The sequence below is a fragment of the Ptychodera flava genome, chromosome 19 (genome assembly GCF_041260155.1).
Source record: "Ptychodera flava strain L36383 chromosome 19, AS_Pfla_20210202, whole genome shotgun sequence".
NCBI lineage: Eukaryota > Metazoa > Hemichordata > Enteropneusta > Ptychoderidae > Ptychodera > Ptychodera flava.
The window spans coordinates 39,604,798-39,628,235 of NC_091946.1; the positions used below are offsets into that span (position 1 = coordinate 39,604,798).

The window sequence follows — 23,438 nt, forward strand, 5'->3', positions numbered from 1 at the left end:
GACTACAATCTATTACAGACTACTGAGCTGACGTTAGGGGTACTCACTTTGTGTTTGCTCACTCTGTGAGCGCTAGTGTTTGGTACTGAGTTGCGTGGATATCCCTCATGGCCTCACGTGATCTGGGCCTGTTGCATAATCTGCAGATGATCAAATGCCTCCGAGTCTGAAAACTGTCATTGTGTAAGCCTGTCGGCATTTTCCTTGCATTTTTTCTCATTTAATTTTGCAAAATATCGGCGAGTACCTCAATATTTCAAGATAACCCTTTCTTCCCAATCGTTTCCTGGAGTTTCAGAGTCATATGAACGAAAATGAGTGAAAGTTTTAGACAGGAAAATCGGACGTCGGCCATGTTCAATGTTTACAGTACAATCAGAAGTTTACGTGGAGGAATTAACCAACAAACACAGGAGTGTTCATGATGCCCGCCCTCTAGAGGCAGACCCTCCTATATGAAGTACCACATTTGATGCTTGTGGAAAGCTTGACCATGCAATGGAGCATTTAAACTTTTAGAAAATGACAAACTGAATAAGAAGGTATTCAGAAAATGTCAAATACTGTGCAAATATTCAAAATAAACAGGTTAACTGATTGGTCAGCTATAAAAAACAATGAAAATGTTTATGATCAAAAGTTTTTGAGATACGCACATTTTAACAAATACAGAAATTATTAACATTATAAATATAAGACCAAACTATTTTTTCAGGGATGGGACAGGTTGGAAATGAGGGGTGAGAGACAAAGGCACTCCTATTGCTGCATGTGGATGCAGCCACACCATTTCATTTACAGCATACTTATTCACTGTGTTGTGTTCAAGTTCCATATTGTACTGACTGTCATACAAGGATAACATAAGCAAATCAAATCAAATTAGAAAAGGATCAATGCTGTTGTGTGGATTTTGCTGAACATGGCTGATATTTCGCCCTATATATTTGGTATCCAGCAAAGGCATATTTTGATGTAAAGTCCAAATTAACACTACATTGCTGACAATATATTTTACCGTTTCTACATGAATTTTTCTTTTTTAAATTATAGTATATTAGTACTTCAAACAGATTAACAGTTATCGTGATGTCAACCCAATGCACTGCACAAGATGATTGAACAAATTGCAATGTTTGAATTTGTAAACTCAAAGAATAAAAATCCTTTGGTCACAAATTAAATTATTTATTGAAAAGAAATTTACTTTTAGCATATATTCTTTACACGGTCATGTATTTCAAGGAAAATATGCCTATTAAAACAGTAATTTCTTCACTTTCAATTTTTTTTCAATACTATGACAATTATCAGCCATGAGGTTATACAAACACAAGACCAGATAGGCGTTTTTCATCATTTCCACAGGACTCTTTGGAAAATCCATTAAAAACAGTTAAAAGTGACTGGAAATGATCACTTGGTATACATTTAATTTACAGATGCCAGGTTGTGTATTTCACATGCACTCAGGTCAGTAAGGAAGTGCGTCATTACTATTTTGGACTGTTAATTCTTATTTCTGAATTGTTTAACTTTTTTCCACATTGAACTATCTTTAGGCAGTTTATACTGTAGCTTAGAATTTTTTTGATTGATGTATTTAATCATCTTTTGGGTTCTTTGGGTCCATATCCCACCTCATGCCCCTACATCATCAACTACTGTATTTACCAACAACTCCATGCCAACAACCAATTACCTGACCTGGCCACACATTAGAGAAGGTACAGCGTCATTGACGGTATTTTTTGTTATTATAGACTATATAGTCTGATGAAATATGCAAATCTGTATTTTTACAGAATTTTTTTCCATTTTTGGTCAGGCCACCCTGAAATGAGCTATCAAAGATATCCACCTTCTTCATCAATACATGTGTCACAAAAGGTTATTCTCTACATAATACAGCAGAGCTCTGTCAACTGTTGAGTCGCTTGTTTTTTCAAAACCGCTGGTCAGACAGCTTTAATATTTGGTTTACAGGTCCCTATGATGACCTTTATAATTTCATACAGTCAGGATATACTTAATTTTGTATCCATGTCTATAGTAGCTTCAGGGACTTTGGCCCTATGTTTGAAATATGTCTAGGATGAGAAACAAAATTTTTATTTTTTTTGGCCTAAAGTAACATTGTTCAATTTTCTACAGATGGTCCATTCGAGCTCGTCAACAAGGGTGCTGAAACAGAGTTCATCTGTGATAATTTGCAGCCAGGTCACACCTATAAACTTCGTGTATGTTGTGTGAGTGAGGGAGGACAGAGTAGGGTAAGTGTATATAATACCATTGGCTTTAGCATTTATGTGCCTGTTGAACAGATTGATCTATCAAAAGAAGATACAAACATGAACTAAATGCAGACAAATTTAACTCTTATCCTGCCAAGGCCTACCAATTCCCCATCTGCTGAATCAGTAAAAAGCTGTATTTAGCAACAAACTATGTCTATTTTCACATAATACTTGGCATGGTATTTCATAGGCGGTTTGGTCAGTACAAATCATTTTCACAGTATGTGTGTTTTCAGTGGTTTTCTAATATTCAAGTTTTGTAAAATGCAGCATGTTGTGACATGTTATGCCTTGTTGGTTTCAAAGAACTTGACCTGATGTTGACCTATGAACTTGGCAGGATAAGGTAATAAGGTCAAGGTAATCAGATCATCGTCATTGGGAGTGTACAAGACAGTTGTGATTTAGATCATGGCTTCTGAACAGCTCAATTATCAATCTACACATTCTTCAATCTCGGCACTGCTGAATATTTTTTCAACTGGAGAAAATCTTGGGATCCCAACAAACATTTTCAGCCAGGTTGTGGGATTAGGGTTCAAGTTAGTTAAGTGTTACAGTTAAAGTTCAGTGATCATATAGAGGTGTCTTCAAGAATACAAAGGAGTCTTGATAGCAAACTTTAATAATCCAAACCCAACCCATCACCACTATTATGCCAGAGTAGAACACTAGAAGCAGACGGCATAATTATTGCTCTACAACAAGAAATGTCAACAAAGCATGTATGACAACAGAATGAGAACACTCATTTTACCCACAGCAACATACCGGTATCTATATGCTACTGGAGAAACCATTTTATTTGCTGTAGTATTTAGTTGTAAGGCATCCAACATACAATTTCTGCATATCTACTCTATTATTGGTCAGCAAAGAACATATTTTCCCAATTATTCATGTGTCCCAGCAGACTGTCACAGCAGACTAAGTCCCAAGTGCACTGATGGATTAGGTTCTGTCAATCCATGCATAGCTGTTTCTCAATCATGCCCACATTAATTTAATTCAAACTTAGTATAAGGGCAACATTATTACTCTCACTATATATATATATATATATATATATATATATATATATATATATATATATATATATATAATAATAATAATAATAATAATTTATTTATAAAGCGTCTATATCCACTGTGATAAAAAGTGATCGAAGATGCTATAAAATTACACTTCTATTTTAAAATGTAAAATATGCAAGTAAAATTAGAAATAACTTCAAAAACTAAAAGAAAGATATACAAGTAATAAAAAATTTAAAATTCAACAAAACAACACTTTGCACAACAACTCGTGGTAACCTTAAATCACCAAAAAAGGACATAAAACATTAACTAAAAGCTAATTTAAAAAGGTGCGTCTTAAGGTTTGACTTAAAAGAAGAGAGAGCAGGGAAGCATCGGATCTCAAGTGGAAGATTGTTCCAAAGAATGGGGGCCGCAACACTGAAAGCACGATCCCCATATTTCTTTGTGTGTGACCTATTTTGGCAGAGTTTAAAGTGATCAGCAGATCTCAAATTACGATTCGTAACATATAAAGAAATGTCACATAAGTAGTTTGGAGCAATGGAATGGATACATTTGTAAGTGACTATTAAAATCTTGAAAATTATGTGTTAAGAAACAGGTAACCAATGTAATTGTCAAAGTACAGGAGTGATATGTGAAGTGGGTTTAGAACATGTGACAATTCTGGCAGCAATATTCTGAATATGTTGAACACGATTAATTAAGTATTTGAGAAGCCTAATAAAAGAGAGTTACATGAATCAATACGAGATGTAACAAATGCATGGATTAATTGTGGCAGATTTAGAAAGATACTTCCGAATAAGTGCAATGCGACGTAAATGGAAAATGGCTGAACGGCAGATCTGACCAACATGAGGCTTCATTGTGAGGCTAGAGTCGAGAGTAGCTCCCAGGCTCCTGGCCTGAAAGTGAACAGGAATCAAAGTATCACTTACCCTAATTTCTCTGATCCCGTTCTCAGGCTGATTACCGGTAACGGCAGAAAAGGTTACAAATTCAGTTTTCTCATCGTTTAGGCAGAGAAAGTTTTCTGACATCCAGGACCTAACCTCTGAGATACATAATTCAAGATTACGAGCTACCCTTGCAGCCTTGTCAATGTTGAAAGACATATACAGGGAGGAATAATCAGCTTAAAAACTATACAGACATCCATGACTAGAAACCAATTCTCCTAAAGGAGATGTGTATACATTAAAAAGCATGGGGCCAAGAACTGATCCTTGGGGCACCCCAGTTTCAAGTGGATAGTACAATGATTTGGTAGAATTAACAACAACACACTGAGTGCGATTTGAAAGATAAGATTGAAACCAGCTGAGGGCATTACCTGGAATACTAAGACAGCCCCTTAGACGATTTAATAGAATACCGTGATTCACGGTATCAAAGGCAGCAGAAAGATCAAGTAAAACTAAGAAAACATAACGTTTTGCATCCAGTGCTAATAAAGTGTCATTCGTAACCTTGAAGAGAGCAGTCTCTGTACTATGTCCAGGTTTATAAGCAGATATGGATCATCCAATGAGTGGCTTACAATATGATTTGTCAACCTACAAGCTACAATGCGTTCCAATACCTTTGATAAAAATGACAAATTTATATGCGTGTGTGTGTGTGTGTGTGCGTGCATGTCAATTTGTGTTTCAAAATGATCAATGTACTATAACATACATGTCATGTTGCAGCCTATTTTAGGCCATATTGTGTCAAGTCAAAGTCACTACTGTGGTATGTGTTTTTCAAGTACCTTGATGTCAATAAACCAGATATGAACTGAATGGCCTCGCGTGCACATTTTGTAAAGTATATCTCAATGCGCCCAAAAACGATACAATCATCTGTGCCGCGCCGTGTAGCAGCAAAATGAGTTCGTGACCTTTGAAGTACGCGTTTCAAAAAATAAATACCCATGGGAACCTGCTCACCACGCCACGCAACTCATGTACAGCTGACTATGGTGCACTTGTCAGGCGATGGTCGATGATTCTGGTTATTGCCTATATTGTCAAGTTCAATGCCTAATTTACGGAAACACGAACTCTGTCTAGTGTATTCGAAGCTCTGCGTACAGGTTGTGCACACGGCCTCTACCACGTGGTGTCCTGTGGACAGTGTGATACAAGCCGTCGGCCTACCACCGTACCGCCGGGAAACGCAGACCTATTGTACGCAGGAGCTAGCCTACTGCTGCTGATTTAACATCAATGCCAACATGGAAATCTCATGAAAAATTTGTCATTGTTGGTTCTGTAGCTAATACAATCTTGAAAAGCAACTTAAAAGACACAGACTGTCAATACGTCGCCATAATATTATGCTGATCTCAGCGGAACCATGCCGGAAAATAAATTCGCTGACACACACACAAGATTGAAAAGTGTCACTCTACATCTCATTCTCAGAGAAAAATGCATTGATCAAATATTATGACGCTTACCTTCGATAATCTAGCTTTTGGTTCGCTATGTCCAGAGTAACCCACACGATTCTTAAAGTCAAACGTCGACACGATGACATCAACAGTCAAAACTCAAGATTAGCGATCAGCGCGGCCGAGTGACTGAATTCAGAAATCACTGGGTGGACTTGATTGGGGCGCCCCGGTTCATGTGACCGGAGTATGACCGGTTCTTGCCGTCACATGGTCGGGGTCGTCCGGTGGATTCTCCAATCAAGTGGCCGCCATATTGTATTCGTCGTCTGCCCCGACCAAAATCGATCGGGCTATTCGGGGATCCCCGAATAGATGCGCGCGCAGAATCCCCGACCCAATCAAGTACGAACTTACTTGGCCTGGGTGCACCGGTCTACACCGGTCGTCCCAATCAAGTCCACCCACTTTGTGTAAAATGTTTTAGTATAGCGCCCTCAAACATACTTATTTAGCTTCCCATAGACTTATACAGGCCACAAATTTTCTTTTACTCATAACTTGATAAATTCGCAAAGCACAACCACCAAAAACTAATCAGTTCTTGCAAATTTGAAGAACAAATTGTGTGCGAAATGTGATCGGAATCTGCCAAGCCGTTTTTGAGATATCGTGCTAACAGACAGACAGACACACACACAGAAACGCCTAAACCATAACCTCGCTGCGCGCATGCGCACGCGAGGTAAAAAATTGCAACCAAGTGACCAGCGACAGGGATCAACAGCTCCCAGACACAGATGATCCAGTGTGTATTATGTCATCCATGGTGAATGATTTATATCAAAGTTTATCACATTGAACCTTTTGATGTCTGACATTAACAGTTAAATTAACCCTTTAGCTTTTTCTTTTATCAGTTTGAACTCCTACACACAACATTCTAATAATGTTATTTTGCTGCACTTTACTTCCATGCAGTATTCTGACATATCTCAAATTACAACACTGCCAGTGGCACCTGGTCCCTGTCATCCGCCCAGGCTTACGGGAAAACCCAAGGCTTCCTCATTAAACATTCGGTGGGCAGCGCCAGAATACACTGGAGGCTCCTCAGTCTCAGAATATTTACTTGAGATGGACTCTGTGGATGACAAATCAACAAAGGAAGTCTACAGAGGTCAAGATACTGATTGCATGGTCAGCGGTCTTCTTGCTGGCAGGAAATACGCATTTAGGGTGAGAGCTTTCAACAGAGCTGGGGTAAGTAAGAATAATAATACTGTTTATGACTCTGTTATCATAACATAACCCTGGTGCCAACTTTTTTTAGCTGCCTAGAAGACCCTGTTTACCAACCAACATCATAACGTGTTACATCTGTAGATCTATTATAAACAGTACTACACTGCATTAAAAAACATTCCTTACTGGTCTTTGTTATAAGGACACACTAGCCAATATTCCTTTCAGGAGAAACTCAATGCAGATATGTAACTTTATCATATACCCATGCCCATATTGCTACATCCTAGTGACGTTCGACGTAAAATATCAGCCGTGATATTTCACGGTAAACGTCGAGATATGCATGATGAACGTCATCAGTTTTAGAGTTTTCCCGAACTACATTACCAGTTTGTTGGTAAACAACGTAAACAACAAAATGGCTGCCGCTCCCCGCCTGCAAAGCGATGTCGCCGACGTAAAAAACTTGAAGGGCTTCGAGGAACACGTGTATTTCTGGTTGCAAAATACGGAAATATCACGTTGAGTCTTGAAATGTTTCCCCATGGTATTTTTTTGGTCAAGTTCTGGCAAACATTCTGCCGTTCGCACGGCGCCGGCACTGTGCACGGTCTCCACCGAACAGGTAGTGAGCGCGTGGCGTGACAGCGATGTCGCGCGCGCGACGACTGTTGACATGGCAACTCTAAAGGTAAACTAACAAAATGGTGTCCCCTCTCCGCTCTGTGCTGTACGACGATCGAAATCAGGATAGATTTAAAGCTGAGCAGTTTTTGATCGGTTACAGTTGTAATAGCATATTGCACCTTAAAATGTTCCTTCTGTATGACGATTTTTGTTTCCCGGTGTCTTTCTTCTTGGGTTTCATTGAGATATGGACGACTTGCAGCGATGTCGCGAGTGATGTTGACATCTTCGTCGTATACTTTATGAGTGAAGCCTGTTCACATAAACATTCTGATATTTATGCGCAAGGCGTAATAAAGTAAAGCCTCAAAATTAAAGGTTTTTCGTTCTATTAGTAAAAATTCCCTAAAATTATGGGCATGGGTATATGATAAATCGGTTATTACCCAATATCGCCTGTTCCTTGTGTCGTATCAGCATTCGTGTCATTTGTGCTGCGTCAGACACTCGACTTCGTCTCGTGTCAGACGCAGCACAAATGACACTCATGCTGATACGACACAGGAACAGGCGATATTGGGTAATAACCTCTAATTAGTGATACCTTGTGTATCCCAGTCCTGTGTTTTTAATATAGCAGTACATTGCAGACTCTTACTGCAGTTTCACTTAGTCAAAGACCAAAAATATTGTCAAAGTTTTACACAAGCTCTCTACTTTCTTTGTCTATATCCATCTCTCTCTCTCTCTCTCTCTCTCTCACATACACACATGTACATACAGAGCATGTTAACATTAACATATTCACGTTCTTATTTTTACGTATAGGGGAGTCCATTTTCAGAATACTTCTTTGTGACGACAGGAGCAGGCCCACCAGATGCTCCAGTAGTACCCAGCTTTATTTGTAAATCACCACATGTAGTGGTGGTCAGCTGGCATACACCTTGTGGAAATGGTGCTGAAATTACAGAATATAGATTAGAGTGGGCAACTACAGAAGGTTCATTTACACATGTAAGTTTTGTACTTCAGCTTTCTCATGTGTTTTGTATTTATAGTCCAGGGTGATGAAGTCCAAGGTGACTTGTAGATGGGGCTCCATGCCAGCATATTCCTGTGTCCATCCACACAGGTATCTCAGACACTGGACATTTAATCTGGGCCAATGGGCCATTCGCGTAACCAATTTAAGAGACATACGTTTGGCCCATTTAAAATTTCAAAGGACTGACTTCATTCAGTGGCAGAAAACAACCCGGGCGTTTTAAATATTGCATACAGAAGAGCAGAAACGTGAAGAAATGGCATTGCCGGGACTTTAGAAATCACCGGAAGTGTACTTTCTTATTGATCACACATTCATTTTACACACATTTGTATGGGATTTTACACATAAGTGGTGACATAGTCACTTTATTTTTGGTAGGAAAAATTATATAATTGACCATGGCATGGCATTGGCAGCCATAAAGTCACAGCCCTTGTTGGAGTATCGTGGGCAGTGATACTGATGTGGCATTTTGAATATGTTGCATGTGTTGTTCAGTCAATTATTTCAATTCTTATTCAATTTAATGTTTCCTCTTATACTTTATTTATTTATTTATTTATTTATTTGTCTGGGTTTTGTTGGTTTATATATTTGTTATTCATTATTTACTTGTTTGTTGTTTTGTTGATTTTAAATTTTTGTTTGCTTGTTTGTTTGTTTTTGTTTATTCTGGCTTCCCTGTGCTTAAGCTATGTTTAGTAGATCTCTGTCTTTTAGGCATGGGTATTTATACTATAATGACACAATGTGAAGACAAAAAAATTATCAAATTATGATTCTGTTATTGAATTGAAATGTTCATCTTTAAGCTGTCGTCTCTGATGCCAGTAAATTGATGTAACCACAAAAACCTGTAAACATTGGGGGGATCATGCAAGCTTGTCTTTAGTGCAGGTATATTTGCTAAAATGTTCACAGATATCCTGCTAAGACTTTGATATGTTCTTCATTCTTCAACATTACGTCGGCCATTAGTGCAGGTATATTTGCTAAAATGTTCACAGATATCCTGCTAAGACTTTGATATGTTCTTCATTCTTCAGCATTACGTCGGCCATTAGTGCAGGTATATTTGCTAAAATGTTCACAGATATCCTGCTAAGACTTTGATATGTTCTTCATTCTTCAGCATTACGTCGGGCCATTGCTCAGTCATGAAGTCAAAGCTCTGCAGCCAGCTACATACTACTATTTCAGAGTACAGGCTGTCAACAGTGCCGGTCCAGGACCCTACAGTGCTGTTGCAACTTGTGTAACTCCTCCTTCATCTCCTGGTGCTGTAACACATTTAGAACTTTTAGCAAACACTGCCTATTCTCTTGAAGTGCAATGGAAAGCGCCCAACAATTATGGCTCAGAAATTACCTCTTACAACATAAGCATCGGTGAGAAACAGCTAATTACAGTCAATGGAAGTGTTACAGAAACATTACTTGAAGGACTTGTACCCGACATGAAATACAGGTTAGTTGATTCGGATTACACTCAACTCGCACCTTTTCCAACCTATACAGAACCAACTCGCCCGATTCCAACTCGCCTGATACTAACTCACCAGAAACCAACTTGCCCAATACCAACTCGTCCGTTGTTTTGATGTGGCAATCTTAATAGTATATATCTTTTATAGATTCTATGTACTTTTATGGAGTGGACAGGCGCCTGTAGACGCGGGACGTTTTTCACCAAAATTGACACCACATTTTAGAGAAATAAACCACTCTTCTTCCACTTACAGTAAAATGAAGAACATAATATTCCCCCATGTAAAATTTACAAAATAAGTCCAAACAAGCCAAACAAGTTTTGTTCATTTCGTAGTAGCAAAAGCAGCTATACACAGTACTGTATCACCCGAGCAAATGGCATTGCATTAGCCACGTCTTGTATATGTCTTTGCACCTGTATTTTGAACGATTGTAGTTGTCGATTTCAAGTACCTTGTGTCGTGACTATCACATCTGATCATGGAGGACCAGAGACAGACAACATATGCACATGGAGACTGTTGTCAGAGTCAAATAATTTGTCAGGACAAGATGGTCATAAAATCATAAATGGTTCTGGGCAAGTTGAAATCGGGCGAGTTGGTTTCGGGCGGGTTGGAAAAGGTGCGAGTTGACTGGTACCCAGTTGATTCACTGCCATAACTTTTTTACAAATTTCTTGTACTACTTCAGGACAAATTACCAAGTGCAGTAATAAACAAAATACTTTTCTCATGTTTTATCTGGAATGAGTACGCATACTTTTTTTCTCTCAATTTGATGAGTCTTAAATCAAATTGTCACCAACAAAGACTCACTATAACATGTATTATCATCATGAATACATAAAATTCCGACAGAACCAATTTAATCTGCCTTGGATTGATTTAATTGAAGAAAGTTTCTGATTTTGACATTTTTGCATTTTTCAACACTCTATGCCAGAAGCCCATGGTGCGTCAATATTGGTGTGTGTTTCTTTTTCTCTGTTCCTCTGTCTCTCTGTCCATACACAAATTTTGTTTGTCATAACTTAGAAAGAATTGTTGATCAAAATGTCATACGATTTAGCACAGAGCATAATCTTGGGAGGATCTAGACCTGATTAGAATTTGGTTTTGTGATATGCATAATTAGTAAATTAGTTGAATTGGCTGTATCTCATGAAATCACTAAACCAAATTTGATTTCTCTGTTGCGATACTCAAACAGTATTTGGGCCATACTATGCTGAAAGTTTTGTGGGCATGGCTTAAAGATTATGGGCTCATTTGCATATTTAATGATTTTTTTAGCTCATATTTGGTGTTTATATAAATACCAAAAAGAGCTTATATGTGAGTCAGTGGCGTCTGTATATCTGTATATTTATGGGTATGTATGTGCGGATGTATGTCCGTCACACGCTAAAGCTCCAATACTGCCTAAGCTACCATCTCAGTATTTGGTGTACAGGTAGATGAAGGGGTTGAGATTTGACGTTGTTCAAATGAACACGTCAGTGTCAAAAATGTGCAAATGAGGTAAGAAAAAGGGAAATTCTGCAAATCTTCATGAGTGGTCGCATGCCAATTTCTGAAACAGGATACTCCACTGACCTGTCATCATTTCCCGTCATTGTTTATGAACTGTTACATATTAACAGACCTGCTCAAACTAAGGGACGGACCATTAGATCTTGGTGGGAGGGGGTGGTCACAATGAAATTGTGAACATTTTTTAGCTCATATTTGGTTTTGTATATAAATACCAAAAAGAGCTTTATGATGAGTCTGAGTGGCATCTGTGTGTCTGTATGTGGGTATGTATGTGCGGATGTATGTCCGTCACACACAAAGGCTCCCATACCGCCAGAGCTACCATCTCAGTATTTGGTGTACAGGTAGATGCAGGGGTTGAGATGTGAATTTGTTCAAATGAACACGTCAGTGTCAAAAATGTGCAAATGAGGTAAGAAAAAGGGAAATTCTGCAAATGTTCAGAAGTGGTGGCATGCCAGCATGCTACTCCACTGAGCTTGAGTCATTTCCTGTCATTGTTTATGAACTGTTACATATTAACAGACCTGCTCAAACTAAGGGAGGGACCATTAGATCTTGGGAGGGGGTGGTCACAATGAAATTGTGAACATTTTTTTACAATTGTAAATTTCTAAAAAAATTTTTTCCAAATGAGGAAAGCTGTGCTAAGTTTTTTTCAGAGTAAATTTTCATATTTATAATTTATTTTAGTTCGACGCTGTCTGAGGATACAGTGTACATCTATATCACTAGTGCAAATAAGATTGGGTGCTGTAACTACAACATACATATGGCCTAGTGATTTATATTGCTGATAGATTTCGCGAAATGTTGCAGATCATCTTTTGACAAGCTGAGAAGCTGTTTGCAAAAAATGTGGTGAAATTTCAATATTTGTGTTTTTAGGACAATTTTTGCCCTTTGTTGATCAAAACATCTATTTTTCTGTAGCAGTATGTCAAACTTCTGTCATTCTTGTTGTTTTTCTGGTTGTACTGTGCAGAAATCATTGTCACAACATCAATGTAGAATTTTCCTGCGCTGAACAGATAGAAACAACATTTATTGTTGATCTTTGGTACCCATACTGGTATGTTCCAATTCTGATCAAATGTGAGCGACACCGTGTAATTGCGGTATTTTTTCATTACACCATACCAGGCACTTCAAAATTTGATCAGACCTGTGAGGTACATTTTTCATACTTAGGTGTAGGTATGCTGAAAGTTAGATAAGTATGGCATTCTGATAATGAGCTCATTTGCATTTTTACCTTCTCGTGTCTATTTATAGACAGAGAAGGTATTAGAGTTGAAAACCAGTATGCTGGTGTCAACTACTTCCGTCTGTCAATACTTCCGTCTGTCAAGATCCGTTGACGTCATGCCATTGTGATGGGTCATATCATAAACTGATGGGGGTGTTCATGGTTCAGGTTGAGGTGCAGGAGAACGATTTTGAGCTGTGACAAAAATCAAAAGGGACTTAGCGGCATAGCCACAGTGTTAAGCCTTTCTCCAAGGTTCTTAGTTGACTACGATCTATTACAGACTACTGAGCTGACGTTAGGGGTACTCACTTTGTGTTTGCTCACTCTGTGTGCGCTAGTGTTTGGTACTGAGTTGCGTGGATATCCCCTCATGGCCTCACGTGATATGGGCCTGTTGCATAATCTGCAGATGATCATATGCCCTGAAAACGGTCATTGTGTAAGCCTGTTGGCATTTTCCTTGCATTTTTTCTCATTAAATTTTGCAAAACATCGGCGAGTACCTCAATATTTCAAGATGACTCTTTCTTCCCAATCGTTTCCTGGAGTTTCAGAGTCATATGAACGAAAATGAGTGAAAGTTTTAGACAGGAAAATCGGACGTCGGCCATGTTCAATGTTTACAGTACAATCAGAAGTTCATGTGGAGGAAATAACTAACAAACACTGTTCATGATGCCCGCCCTCTAGAGGCAGATCTTCCTATATGAAGTACCACATTTGATGCTTGTGGAAGCTTGACCACACAAAGGAGCATCATTTAACTTTCAGAAAATGACAAATTGAATAAGAAGGTATTCTGAAAATGTCAAATACTGAGGAAAAATGCGCAAATATTCAAAATAAACAGGTTAACTGACTGGTCAGCTATAAAAAACAATGAAAATGTTTATGATCAAAAGTTTTTGAGATGTGCACATTTTAACAAATACAGAAATTATTAATATTATAAATATAAGACCAAACTATTTTTTCAGGGATGGGACAGGTTGGAAATGAGGGGTGAGAGACAAAGGCACTCCTATTGCTGCATGTGGATGCAGCCACACCATTTCATTTACAGCATACTTATTCACTGTGTTGTGTTCAAGTTCCATATTGTACTGACTGTCATACAAGGATAACATAAGCAAATCAAATCAAATTAGAAAAGGATCAATGCTGTTGTGTGGATTTTGCTGAACATGGCGGATTTTAATATTTCGCCCTATATATTTGGTATCCAGCAAAGGCATATTTTGATGTAAAGTCAAAATTAACACTACATTGCGGACAATATATGTTACCGTTTCTGCATGAACTTTTCTTTTTTAAATTATAGTATAGTAGTACTTTGAACAGATTAACAATTATCGTGATGTCAACCCATAATTTTACATCACAAAGACTGTAATTCTGCCAATTTTTTTAATTTTTCAGTCATTTTATAAATTTTGCACTGAACAAGATGATTGAACAAATTGCAATGTTTGAATTTGTAAACTCAAAGAATAAAAATCCTTTGGTCACAGTTAAAATTAGTTTTTGAAAAGAAATTTACTCTTAAACACTTTTAGCATATATTCTTTACACGGTCATGTATTTCAAGGAAAATATGCCTATTAAAAACAGTAATTTCTTCACTTTCAATTTTTTTTTCAATACTATGACAATTATCAGCCATGAGGTTTTACCAACACAAGACCAGATAAGCGTTTTTCATCATTTCCACGGGACTCTTTGGAAAATCCATTAAAAACAGTTAAAAGTAACTTAAAATGATCACTTGGTATACATTTAATTTACAGATGCCAGGTTGTGTATTTCACATGCACTCAGGTCAGTAGGGAAGTGCGTCATTACTATTTTGGACTGTTAATTCGTATTTCTGAATTATTTAACTTTTTTTTCCACATTGAACTATCTTTAGGCAGTTTATACTGTGGCTTAGAATTTTTTTGATTGATGTATTTAATCATCTTTTGGGTTCTTTGGGTCCATATCCCACCTCATGGCCCTACATCATCAACTATTTACCAACAACTCCATGCCAACAACCAATTACCTGACCTGGCCACACATTAGAGAAGGTACAGCGTCATTGACGGTATTTTTTTTAATTTCTATAATGAGGCCATTTATCAAAATCTGATTGGACTTCTGAGATACTTTGTCATACTTAGATTTCCTTATGCTGAATGCTTCATGATTGTGATACAGCGTGATTATAGTCAGTTCACAGGCCTCGAAGTTTACGCCGGCCCAGCGGCCCAGGGCAGGTAAAAATTGCGCTGGGCAGGTGTATTTTATTGTCGTCGGCCCAGCTGGACCGGTGAATTTGTCAGACTAATACTGCTTATTTCAGGAAATTCATGTTTTCGCTGACAAAAATGTCCACATTCAGGAAATAAAACAATAACAATGCCCTTGCCCAAAGTTTACAGCACGGACCTTTTCAAAGTAAAACGATGTTTGACGCGATCGCGTTGTCATCAAGCGACTTCCGCATTGAGGGCAGTACATATTTGGTGTTGCGACCTGACCTCTCCCACGTACACAGCGTACGTGGTCTAAATATAGCTACATAAATTTGCATACATCGTCACTGGGACATGTGACTTATTCATTCCTCCATACGTGCCGGCCTAGCTTCACCTCATAGAATAAACATGAGTCTTTTCAACTTTGGCTTTACAAAAAGTTCGAAGGGAGTTTGTACTGCTCAAGAAAATCAAAGTGAGAAGAGAAAAGACAATGACAAAGAAGGAGACAGTACAGCAACGGCCGACAAAGGCAACGAGAGTGATACAACAAATGTGGAGCCATGTGGTGAATCGACGTCTGTAGCGAGCACGTCAACAGAAAGTGAAAAGTCTGTGAAGAGCGATGGCAGTGCACAGTCGACTTCATATTAGAAGGAGTATGAGCGAAAATGGAAGCGGGGATACAGGGATGAATGGTTCAAATGGCTAAAGTGAGATGAGAAAGACGAGCAGGCAGTCATGTATTGCTAATACATTGCTAATAGTTTCCTGGCACTGGCCAACAAGTCATCAGCTTTCTTTGTATAGGTACGACACGATACAGAGGACAGGCTTTGACTTAGTAGCACACGTAAAAGACGACCTGAACTAAAAGATTTGTGAAATTGGCTTGGGCAGGTAAAATATTTGTTGGGCTGGTAAATTTTCAGAGTACCTGCCCAGTGGGCAGGTAAGCAAAAAAATAAACTTCGAGGCCTGGTTCATTTGGTACAATGTTGGCATGTCTACCAGTGATCCCACAATATATGTCTAGCATGTCTGGTAGTTCTACCAGTGATCCTACAATACAAGGTTGGTAGTTCTACCATTGATCCCATCATAGAAGACTGGTAGTTTTACCAGTGATGCTACCAGACAAGGTTGGTAGTTCTACCATTGATCCCATCATACAAGACTGGTAGTTTTACCAGTGATGCTACCAGACAAGGTTGGTAGTTCTACCATTGATCCCATCATACAAGACTGGTAGTTTTACCAGTGATCCTACCATACAAGGTTGGTAGTTCTACCATTGATCCCATCATACAAGACTGGTAGTTCTACCAGTGATGCTACCGTACAAGGTTGGTAGTTCTACCATTGATCCCATCATACAAGACTGGTAGTTCTACCAGTGATGCTACCAGACAAGGTTTGTAGTTTTATCAATGATTCTACCATACAAAGTTGGTAGTTCTAAAACACTACACTTCATGACTTACAAAGTATTTGATTAAGCTTATTTGCATATCATTTCAATCAATATCTCTTACAAATGAAACTAATCATGATTTACAGGAATGGGCAAATCAAACAGTCTGAGGCCCACCAACTTTTTTGATGCAGACTGCTGCTCTGCCATTTAATTAGAGTCTGTGGTTATATGCAATTGGACATAATCAAATAGTTGATAATGTGCTGTAGGATCATTAGTAGAACTACCAAGCTTGTATGGTGGGATCACCAGTAGAACTATCAGCCTTATAGCATAGGATCATTTATAGAATTACTGTTTGTTATGATAAATTAATTGACATGACTGAACGGAAATATGAATTGATATTTCAGGATAAGAGTCCAAGCAGTCAACAGTATTGGTGTTGGTCATTACAGTGCTCCTTTAAAAGTATCCACATTACCATTGCCACCAGATCCACCCAGACTTGAATGTGTTCTGTGTGGTCATCAGAGCTTGAAGCTGAAGTGGGGTGAGAATTCCAAATCTATTGAGGCCAAGTTATTGAATTATACTCTGCAAATGGAAGATAGAAAGGGCAGGTTAGTACTACTACTACTGTTAAAGAAGTGTGCCGGTCATCCACTCTTGATACTTTTTAAGAAGAACATCAAAACTTTTCTATTTAGTAGATCATACTGAACAACTCTGTAAAGCACCATTGAACACTACTGTGTTTTGAAGGTGCTGTAGAAATCCATTTATTTGAGTGATTGATTGATTGATAGAAAACACAAGCCTTTGAGTTATTGCTTTCATAGAGCTTGCTCACTAAAAGTTCAAGTCTCTATGATGACAAGGTTGGAAAATCTCCCAACTAGAGAGACAATCAAATCATTTACAAGTGAATGTACCGATTTTTTATTCCCAGTACTTCAACTTAGGAGAGGTACATAGTTTTAGCATGCGGGTATAGGTTTTACACCATCATGTTAAAGGAGTACATTCCCACAGAGTGGAAATAGTGCCAATTGAATGTTTCTTCTGACTTACCTCTAGGGCCAATTTGTACTACATCTATACCTCTGGTTGTTACTCATTCCAATTTCACAGAAATTTCACAGTGCATGAAACTAAGGACTCAACCACATATGGATTATTTAGTTTTCTTTGCTAACCTGGAACATTAAAGGTATACAGTCACCTGTAATCTAAATATGCCCATATATGGTCAAAGGGGCATTACTTGGTATTCAAAATGCCCATGTGAGGGTGCTGTTTTTAAAAAGTGGCCACCCGCTTAAAATATGTGATTGGTTAGATTTTCTCTTTCCATGGTAACTGTGGCAAAATTGGAACAGGTGACAGTATACCTTTAAACCAAGTTTCTCTTTGACAATGTTGAGTTATTAACTTAGGAAATGCTTTCTCTTTTATTTCTTTTTATAAAATATTTTTCAAAGTATAAAAATATGATATCCCAGAGCACATGTAACTATAATAATTATTAGCCTATAACTCTTCATGAACATTTGAACAAATCTGTCAAGAATGAGGAAGTTGACTTTTAGCCATAAATTTGGCCTTCTCGCAACTTAAGAAATAATATCTGTCTGTCCTCTTTACAGGTTTAACACAGTATACTCAGGGTCAAGTTTAACCCACAAAGTTAGCAAACTTAATGAATTAACACCATATAGGTTTAGAATATTTGCCAGCAATGATGCCGGTAATGGTCCAATGTCTGAAATATTTAGCTCTACAACTGTGAAGGCACCTCCTCCACCTTTGAAGGGTAAGTCACTGATTTTGATAAGTATGCATTTCTTCTTTGTCAAGTTGTTTCAGTAGATGGATTTCAACTGTTCAAATGGAACAGAGAGTTAGGTTTTAAAGCTGAAATGTTACTTTATACCATGAGTACATAATACTTTATGAAAGGGGGCATTTCATTTTAACTATTGGTTATGGGAAATTTGCATGAAATTTCATTCTTGCAAAGATTTCTAAACACAAAAGATGTGAATGTTAATGAGGTAACTTGACCTCAACTGACATGTTTTTGATCTGAGATGAATTACAGTCACAATTGGTCAGTAGATAACACATAAACTGACACCAATCATGTGCTTACATATGTTCAACTTTGGTTGATACCTGTACATTGTAGACGTAAAAATACACTCGAAATAGATATCAATAGATAAATATTTATCTTGAAAGTTTTACAAAAATGTATAAATGATTCCCTGTAGGTACAAAATTGTAAAATCTTAAATGCTCATAGAAGATGATATTATAGGATGTCATTGTCTGATGGTTTACACTAAAATGTCATTGTCTGATGGTTTACACTAAAATGTCATTGTATGATGGTTAACACTAACATGTCATTGTATGATGGTTTCCACTAAAATGTCATTGAATGATGGTTTACACTAAAATGTCATTGTATGATGGTTTACACTAAAATGTCATTTTATGATGGTTTACACTAAAATGTCATTGTATGATGGTTTCCACTAAAATGTCATTGTATGATGGTTTACACTAAAATGTCATTGTATGATGGTTTACACTAAGTTCTTAGTCTTTACTTAGTTTCTCTCAACCCCCTGCTCATTTGAAATCATGAATTAAGGCATAATGAGCATTTCATAATAGTTGGTGATAAACCACGTAGTCTATCTGGATTGGCTGGATTATTGACGTTTGCAGGTTGAAATCCATTCAAATGTAGGACAGTAGGACAACCTTGGTATTGTGACCTTCATTTTCATTTTTGCCATCTAGTGTTTCTGTAATTCCTCAAGTCCTTTGCTTTATTTCTGCATCAAATTCACCAAGCATGAGTGGTTGACCCCAATGACCTTTCAGTAATGTCTTGACCATCTCACCTACAGAGCACAATACAAGTACTTGCAATTCTGTATGATTTATACCACTGGAGGTTACTTTTTTGTAACTTTTTAGTTCTGTATATAGGCAATAATGTTAAGGTGGTTGGAAAGGCTAGAGCGTCAGTTATAAATTTCAACAAAACTATTAAAATATAAAAGTAGTCAACATTCTCTATGGAATAAAAAAAACTAGACATTTGGGCACAAAGGCACTGCAGAGTTATAGCCTGTTAAAACTTCTGAAAAACTGACCAAATAAGAAGAAGTTGGGGAGTCCTTAGTGTATTAACTATGGTAGAGGTCCCCTAGCTTTTAATACAATGTTTGAAAAGGGAAAGTCATTATTTGCTGTTTTTCAGGAAAGTTTGACGAGGCAATGCTGACATTCAGAGTGAGTGACTGCTATTGTAAATGCATTTTTAGATTCTTTGAGTGTCAAAGAGGTGTCAAAAGTGAGATTAACCAAAAAAACTGCTCTATGACTTCAAAGGAAGGGTGCAAATATGGCTTGTTTTCAACATTTTTGACAGAATAACAGTTTTCCTACATAATTGTATACCAATTTAATCCAACTTTGAAATGAGATATGGACATGGAATTTTTAACAGCCTATTAACAAGGTTACAGATAAGATTTTTACGGCACAATTTTGCTGTATTTGAAGTACTTTTTGAAAAATCACATTTTGAAATTTGAAAGAATTTTTAATAATTTTTTGATATATAAACCCATGTAAAATCATAAAAACAAATTTTATTTACAAATCCTGCCGTACAAATCTTACAATAAATAGTGTCAACATATTTATAACTAATTTGGTAATATTAATACTATCCAATTATTATTTAATTCAAATATGTAAAAAAAATATGAAAAATTAAATTTTAATGTTTACTGGTGTCATATTTCAAAATCATGGCTGCAAATATACAATGTTTATATTCTATGGAGAAAATATTAACTAAGGGAGTTATCCTGAAAATTTGAACTAAATATCTTGATTCTAACACTTGAAACTTGACATTAACTCTGAGAAAAGAATTGGTGCAAAAATAGCCTTTCCAGCCACCTTAAGCATATAAATAATTGTTTATAATATCTAGTAAAAGTAGGTGGAGGTATTTTGGTGAAAATTTCAAAACAATCATTAAATAATCATAAAAGTCACATTCTGTAGGTACTAAAAATGCCCTACTTTGGGAAGCAAGTTATGACGAGCTGAATGGATCATTCTCAAGGAACGTTAACATGTAAATTTCTGTTTCTGTTTTCCATTGGGAAAAAATCAATTTTCTGTTGTTTCATAAAACAGGTGCCATTAGTATCCCTACTTTCCATCACATTATTCTGTTTAACTTAAGACACAATCAGTGAAACATTTTACAGAAATGCAATCTCCTCTCTCAATCATTAAAATCGGGACTTTATTTTTAGCTACTATAGACTATAGTCTATAGAAGCTATTGGGATGGGTATCCGTCCGGCGTCCGTCGTCAGTCTGTATGTATGTATGTATGTATGTATGTATGTCCGTTTGTGAGGCGTCCGTCCACTCAAATATCTTGAGAACCACAGTACTTACTGATTTGATATTTGTTGTGTAGATGAAAAATATGATTTTGAGAAACTATTTTTTTTAATTTTTTGATATTGTTGAAAATAGGCAAATTAATGCCAAAAAAGGTGTTTTTTGTAAAAATTTTCTTCTCCATAACCGCTGGTCAGACAGCTTTGTTATTTGGTATACAGGTCCCTAGGGATAACCCAATTTAGATTTGTTCAAATTGTAATGAAATATGCAAATGTGTATTTTTAAGGAATCTTTTTGTCATTTTTGGTCAAAATTTGACTTACATTGTATGTAATTCTTGTACTGTATAAACCCTATCAATTCACCCAGAAAAAATAATTAACATGATTTTAAATAATTGAATTAATCATCAAAGCCAAAATAATTTTAGTGTGGAATTATCAGAAAGTTCACCTTTTTTTGACAGTTCATAGTGAAATGCTTACCATCTTGGAGGATTAAAACATGTAAAGGCAACTTTCCTGAATCCCAACTTTGATATATTCTGAACTACCATTTATGTTATATAAAAGAAATTGCTCATAATAGTTTGTCATGATAGGGTGGTCAAATAAATAGAGATAGAGAAAGTTCTAATTTCCATTTATGGTTGACTTGGTAAGGATAAAATAAGACTACTTTTTGAGGAAAAAAATAGAGTGGTCAATTAAAAGTGGTCAAAGTGATAGGGTTTTTATGGTAAAGCTGGGCTGTAAGATTCCTTGTGCTATTTATAGCAATTATGCAATCTGTGTAAACAGTGCAATGAAAGTGTAACATGATTCCTTATAATGCTTTTGATGACCTTGAACTTCTTAAGTTACACACATGTCTCTTCAGTGTGCTTTCTCTGAGTATGTACAGTCTCAACTTATTCAACAGAACTTACAATGTTAATTTGAAAGTTAAAATGTGCTTGGTTAATAGGATGAAAATAAAAGATAACCAGCTCAAGATTCTTTATAACCTGACAGATATGCTGTTTTATTATGACGTAAATCTTGATTTAAGCAAGTCTTGTTTACTTTAATTAGAATGTAATTATATCTCGTTTATTTGCTATTATAGACTAATATAGTCTGATGAAATATGCAAATCTGTATTTTTACGGAATTTTTTTTCCATTTTTGGTCAGGCCATCCTGAAATGAGCTATCAAAGATATCCACCTTCTTCATCAATACATGTGTCACAAAAGGTTATTCTCTACATAACACAGCAGAGCTCTGTCAACTGTTGAGTCGCTTGTTTTTTCAGACAGCTTTAATATTTGGTTTACATGTCCCTAGGATGACCTTAGTGAGATAATTTCATAGAGTGAGGAAATACTTAAGTTTGTTTCCATGTCTATAGTAGCTTCAGGGACTTTGGCCCTATGTTTTTAATCATGGCCCCCCAAGTTCCCAAGCCCCCATTCCGTATCTTACCCCAAAATAATTTATCTTCCCTTTTAGAATGTAACCTTTAACCTCATTTCCATAAGTAGACACACACATCTGATGTTGTTACGTTTTTGCATACCACTTAATATACAATGTTACCTTTTGAGAGTTCTCAAAACAGCATCCTTAACATGGCCTAGAGCCTTTCATTTTATGTAACTGGTGATTGCCTTATAGTGCTTGACATGAAAACAAGCCGTCTGGTGCTGAAAACCATATTCAATGCAAAACCTGAAAATTTTCCAATAATGCTTGGCTTGTATTAGTATTTGCTTTTCAGATCTCCATTTCATTTGTTATAGCTTCACCAAAGCAAACCTACTTATCCTAATATATTTTATTTTCTCTATTTCATACTAACTCATAGCACCAAAAGTTAAAAATGTCTCACAGGAAAGCTGTGAGATATCATGGCAGTCAATAGAACCAATGCAAGGTGATCCCATACTCTACTACCTTCAGTACCAGAGAACAAAGGATAAGGATTATAAACAGGTAAGTCAGATGCAATAGTAGTAGGTGTCACTGTGCAGTGACATCCAACAGGTGTCACTGTGCAGTGACATCCAACAGGTTTCACGATGGAGTGACATCCAACAGTTGTCACTGTGCAGTGACATTCAACAAGTGTCACTGTGCAGTGACATCCAACAGGTGTCACGATGGAATGACATCCAACAGGTGTCACTGTGGAGTCACATCCAACAGGTGCCACTGTGGAGTCACATCCAACAGGTGTCACTGTGCGGTGACATCCACCAGGTGTCTCTGTGCGGTGACATCCAACAGGTGTCACTTTGCAGTGACATCCAACAGGTGTCACGGTGGAGTCACATCCAACAGGAGTCACGGTGGGGTGACATCCAACAGGTGTCACTGTGGAGTCACATCCAACAGGTGTCACTGTGGAGTCACATTTCAACCAA

General features: G+C 37.1%; 1 protein-coding gene across 5 annotated transcripts in view; it reads left to right on the forward strand.

Annotated features, from left to right (window-relative positions):
- The window catches only part of LOC139119503 (fibronectin type-III domain-containing protein 3A-like), a 129,423-nt gene that overhangs the window by 100,832 nt on the left and 5,153 nt on the right, over positions 1–23,438 (forward strand). For all 5 annotated transcript variants that reach the window (XM_070683361.1, XM_070683363.1, XM_070683365.1 and 2 more), the window contains exons 14-20: positions 2,155–2,273; positions 6,699–6,980; positions 8,421–8,609; positions 9,776–10,110; positions 16,994–17,203; positions 18,230–18,396; positions 22,880–23,007. In XM_070683361.1, coding sequence (XP_070539462.1) covers positions 2,155–2,273; positions 6,699–6,980; positions 8,421–8,609; positions 9,776–10,110; positions 16,994–17,203; positions 18,230–18,396; positions 22,880–23,007 — 1,430 coding nt within the window. The remainder of the gene's footprint in view (positions 1–2,154; positions 2,274–6,698; positions 6,981–8,420; positions 8,610–9,775; positions 10,111–16,993; positions 17,204–18,229; positions 18,397–22,879; positions 23,008–23,438) is intronic.